Below are 5,000 nucleotides of genomic sequence, written 5' to 3' on the forward strand. Positions count from 1 at the left end.
CCCCCCCCCCCCCCCCCCCCCCCCCCCCCCCCCCCCCCCCCCCCCCCCCCCGACAACCAGTCCTCTCCAGTGGTTGTCTTAATTAGCTAATAGCACTGTCTTAACCGTGACTCAAGGAAAAGTAGGGGAAAAAAGCCCGGGGAAAAAAACAACATTATCTGTGTGTGTGTGTGTTCGTGTGATTGGATGGGTGTGTGTGTGTGATGTGTGTGTGTGATGAGTGTGTGTGTGATGTGTATGTGTGTGTGTGTGTTTGGGATGTTTGTGGGATGTTTGTGTGTAGAGTTAGCTGTCCATGGTCGTTCCTTTTAAATGTAATTTTGCATCTAATTGACGCAGTCTGCATCAGTGACTGTGTGTGTGTGTGTGTGTGTGTGTGTGTGTGTGTGTGTGTGTGTGTGTGTGTGTTTGTGTGTGTGTGCGTGCGTGCGTGCGTGCGTGCGTGCGTGCGTGCGTGCGTGCGTGCGTGCGTGCGTGCGTGCGTGCGTGCGTGCGTGCGTGCGTGCGTGCGTGCGTGCGTGCGTGTGTGCGTGTGTGTGTGTGGTGTGTTAACATACTCATCCGTACTGTACGTGTTTACACGTATATTTCTGTGTGCACGAATGTGCATCAATGCATGCGTTTGCGTGTGTCTGTGTGTGCGTGAGGGTATGTGTGTGCGTGCGTGTGCGTGCGCGCGTGTGTGCGCGCCCCGGGGATGTCAGCAGAGGCGACGCGGTCTCAATTAATGCTCCTTAATTAAAGCTCTTCCCCTGCAAGAGTTGCATGTGAAACGTTTGACCCGGTGATGCAAGCAGCTGAAAACAGCTGGTAGAGCTCAGTGGGTGCCCCTCCTGACACGTTGCGTGTTGAAATCTGCATTGGCAGCTGTGTCGCGTTGCTTCTTCTGCCGTGCGGTGTTGCACCATAGCCCCGCGCCTCCTTGAGATGAACCTTTTTCTGCTTGCAGGAAGTTCTCGTGCGAGCGTCACGTGCACTGCGAACACAGCAATTCACTGTCTAACAGTCTGTGGCATGTTTGCGTGTACAATCACGCACGCACACACACACACACACACACACAAGCACACACACACACACACACACACACACACACACACCGCCCGTGCGCACGTACGTGTGCACATGCAAGCACACCCCACTGAAGGAATTAACCCCAAATTGAATTTAATTCAAAACCCATGCTTTGCATGACGCTTGCTTGCAGGCACGGTTTGTAAAACAAACAACTCGATAACAGAAATGCCAAATGAATTCCTAGACATTACAACAGATCAAATAACTCCACGATAAATCAGATCACAAACCATCGCTAAGCTGTACTGTCTTGGAAGGATTGTTAGGTCGCACATCAAAAGGCTTACGATGAATTGATTATATTTTTATAAATCATCCTTAACCAGTGCTGATGTTTTCTCCCGTCTGGAAAGACACCCTGTGAGAGTACGTTGTTTTTGAAATACAAGACTTCTATAAAGGATAATTACCTACAAGTCACGATGTGTTTTTCTAAACTTTTCAACATTAATGGCAGTGAATGACGCTGGTTAGGCAACTTAAGTTACTCAAACATACACTGTACGCACATATTCCCTTAAATAACTATCTTTAAAACAGGAGACATCTCCAAGACAACGTCATCTCTAACGTCATGCCTCTCCTAACCGCCCGCCATGTTTAATGAAACGTAAACTTTGTACCTTTGTTAAATGAGTACTCCCATCAACAACAAGGCCCTGAATCAGGGAAAGTGCTGACCATGTTGGTGTGTGTGTGTGTTTGTGCATGCACACACGCATGTGTGTGTGCATGTGAATATGTGAGTGTGTATTGGTTATAAACCTCTGATTCACAACCCAAGGTCTTTACTTTCTATGTCTTTGTACCTCCTGCTCTTGTCACCCAGTCTTCCGCGAATTCCGTGAAAAACGTCTGACTATTGTTCCCGCGTCCCCCTGAAGGCCCACCTCCCGGCCGACCCAGGTCTCTGTGATCGCCTGGCTGACCGGCCCTCCCTCTCCCTCTCCTCCTCCTGTTCCCAGGGTTCTGCGTCCGCTTCTCCCAGGAGCCGGCCGACCAGTCGGTGGTGCTGGGGGAGCGCGTGGTGCTGTCCTGCGTGGTCTTCAACTACACCGGCATCGTGCAGTGGACCAAGGACGGCCTGGCCCTGGGCGTGGGCGAGGGCCTCCGAGGTGAGTGCCCCGCCGCCGCCGCCGCCGCCGCCGCCGCCGCCGCCGCCGCCGCCGCCCCCGCCGCCGCCGCCTCGCACCCATCAACACCGGCCTCCGTTTTAGGACAAACTCCCAGGATGCCGTTGTGTCCCGACATCAGCACTTTTCTTCTTTTTACTACTTGACATTAGAGATGTCCGATATTATCGGCCCACCGATATTATCGGCCCACCGATATTAGCATAAAAATGTAATATCGGTCAATATCGGTATCGGATTTTTTTTGAAAAAAAAAAAAAAAACATGGCACTTTTCCCATAAATTAAGTTGAAGTATTTTTCTTATTTTGCACAGACAATGTTAACATTTGGAAAGCCTTGTTGCATTCAAGAATGCATCCAGTGGGGCATCACAATAACACAACATTAAGCATGTTGTGTTAATTCCACAACAGGAGATATGTAATGTTACCTAAATTAGGTTTGAGGAAAAATAACCCAAATATCGACATCGGTATCGGCTGATATCGGAATCGAAAATTTAGAGTTGGACAATATCGCATATCGGATATCGGCAAAAAAGCCAATATCGGACATCCCTACTTGACATTTATTTCCAGATGCAATCATATTAAGAACAAATATACAACGATACAAAACAACATAGCACATGTTCACTCCGCATTGACCCCTTCAATTCAAATGATATTACACATACAGCATAATGCATATGGACCGTTTCAACTAATTCAAGTCCATATGCAATCACAGTACTTTTCAATAAGGGGACGATAATTAGCCATGAATTAACATTAGTGGAGTTAATAGAGTCTAAGTTTAGTATTAGTTAATGATTTATTTAAAGTTAAATAAAAGTTGACTTATGGGCTGGTTATCATCTGCTAATACTGGTCATGTTTACTTAGGAAATGCTCTTCATGTTAATTCATGTAATGATGTAATGTTTTAATAGGGTAAGGGGTAGGGTTAGGGAAAACCCTATCCTAACCCTTACCCTAAATAATGTATAAATGAATACCGTAGTAAACATGAACCCTTTTATTAAACTGCCAGATTATTGGCTAACTGTCAGCTAACTGCTAGTTAATGTGGGTTACTGCTTATTACTATATTATTAGTCTTTATTTATTTTTTAACTGATGCTCGGTCTTCAATGTATAATGAAGGAAGGCACGATTATTCCTGCCCTGGTACTGTACATCAAAATCCCTCAAAGGTTATTGAAAGTCCTCATGGAAGAATGGGTATTTCAGCAGAATTGCTGTGTGGAAGACATTATTTAAACAACCTGAAGTCAAACATTGGCGTGGTTGTGTGTGTGTGTGTGTGTGTGTGTGTGTGTGTGTGTGTGTGTGTGTGTGTGTGTGTGTGTGTGTGTGTGTGTGTGTGTGTGTGTGTGTGTGTGTGTATGTGGTTGTGTGTGTGTGCGTGTGTGTGTGTGTGTGTGTGTGTGTGTGTTTGTGTCTATGTGGTTGTGTGTCAGAGTTTGCTCGTGTGCTCTGTCGTGTGTGTGTGTGTGTGTGCTTGTGTGTGTCTATGTGGTTGTGTGTGTGTGAGTGTGTCAGAGTGTGTGAGTGTGTGTGAGTGTGTGTGTGCGTGTGTGGCTGCCAGCGAAAACGAGCCAGTCTGAATCAGCACCTGTTGCGTCGTCCCAACTGCTGTTACTGTTGTCCTGAGATCAACATTTTGTATGATTGCCGGGGGCCACTGGGCCAGCTGCCTCAGCCAATCAGAGCGCGCATTGTCATCACGCAGCAGGACAGTTTATCTCGTTTTGCGTCTACTTGGTTCTGAAATAAATGAGAATAAAAAAAAAGGACAGAATACAATTTGGCATGGCATTGGCGAGCTAGTCGTTTTGGAGACGGGAGTCCTCCTGATGTTAAACGACCGGGTTACCGACCTCTCAGGCTCCCGGCCTCCTGCTCCACTGATACAATCGGCGGGTTTGGAATCCTCTGGGCCTCGTGGTAAGGACGACCCGGCAATTTGTTTACATGGTGGCTTTCCCCGTGAACCGTGGTGCGTTGGTATGACCTTCGGCTCTACCTTGTTGCCCTGTCCACCCTGCTTTCCACTGACCTACAGCAGAGTAGACCTTTTACATTTCAAATGGCATTTTTGTGCGTATTTCTTATTGTTCTTATTGCCCGCAGTGTACTGTAGTTATATGCTGACTGGCACACACATGCACACGCGTGCACACGGCACGCACACAACTACACACGCATGGGCATACACAGGTCTATCCCCTTGAAGACGTTTTCACACAAATACACACGCAAGAAACAAGTGCACGCAAGGGCTTACACTTACAGTCTACACAACCTAAAATGGCAACCAAGCACGCACGCAAACACACACACACACACATACACACACAAACACACACACACACACACACACACACACACACACACACACACACACACACACACACACACACACACACACACACACACAGAGGAGGATGTGATGCGACACGAGTGATCATTTGAGATGCGGGGTGAAGCCCATGTTTGACTGTAAAGGTTTAATAAAGGTCAACAAAACAACTCTCTCCATCTTCGTCTGCGTCTTTGCTCTTTAGCACCACCGTGCTCTCGCTCTCCTCTTATCTCACCCTGTCTTCCTCTCTCGCTCTCTCTCTTTCTTTCTCTCCGTCTCCGTCTGCCACAATCTCTCTCCGTCTCTGTCTCTGTCTCCCCCTCCCTCCCTCCCTCCCTCCCTCCCTCCCCCCCCCTCCCTCCCCCTCTTACATGTAGTGCTGAATGTTTTCAACCACACAACGGATGGCTGATGCGCGGAT

At 47.8% G+C, this 5,000-nt stretch overlaps 1 protein-coding gene across 2 annotated transcripts in view; it reads left to right on the forward strand.

Annotated features, from left to right (window-relative positions):
• Window positions 1-2,042: 2,042 nt before the first annotated feature.
• Window positions 2,043-5,000, forward strand: part of kirrel1b (kirre like nephrin family adhesion molecule 1b) — a gene marked incomplete at its 5' end in the record, with an annotated part of 33,479 nt that continues 30,521 nt past the window's right edge. For both annotated transcript variants that reach the window (XM_030363740.1, XM_030363741.1), the window contains 1 exon segment: window positions 2,043-2,192. In XM_030363740.1, the coding sequence (XP_030219600.1) occupies window positions 2,043-2,192 (150 nt within the window).

Source organism: Gadus morhua, chromosome 8 (assembly GCF_902167405.1).
Source record: "Gadus morhua chromosome 8, gadMor3.0, whole genome shotgun sequence".
Classification (NCBI taxonomy): Eukaryota; Metazoa; Chordata; class Actinopteri; order Gadiformes; family Gadidae; genus Gadus; species Gadus morhua.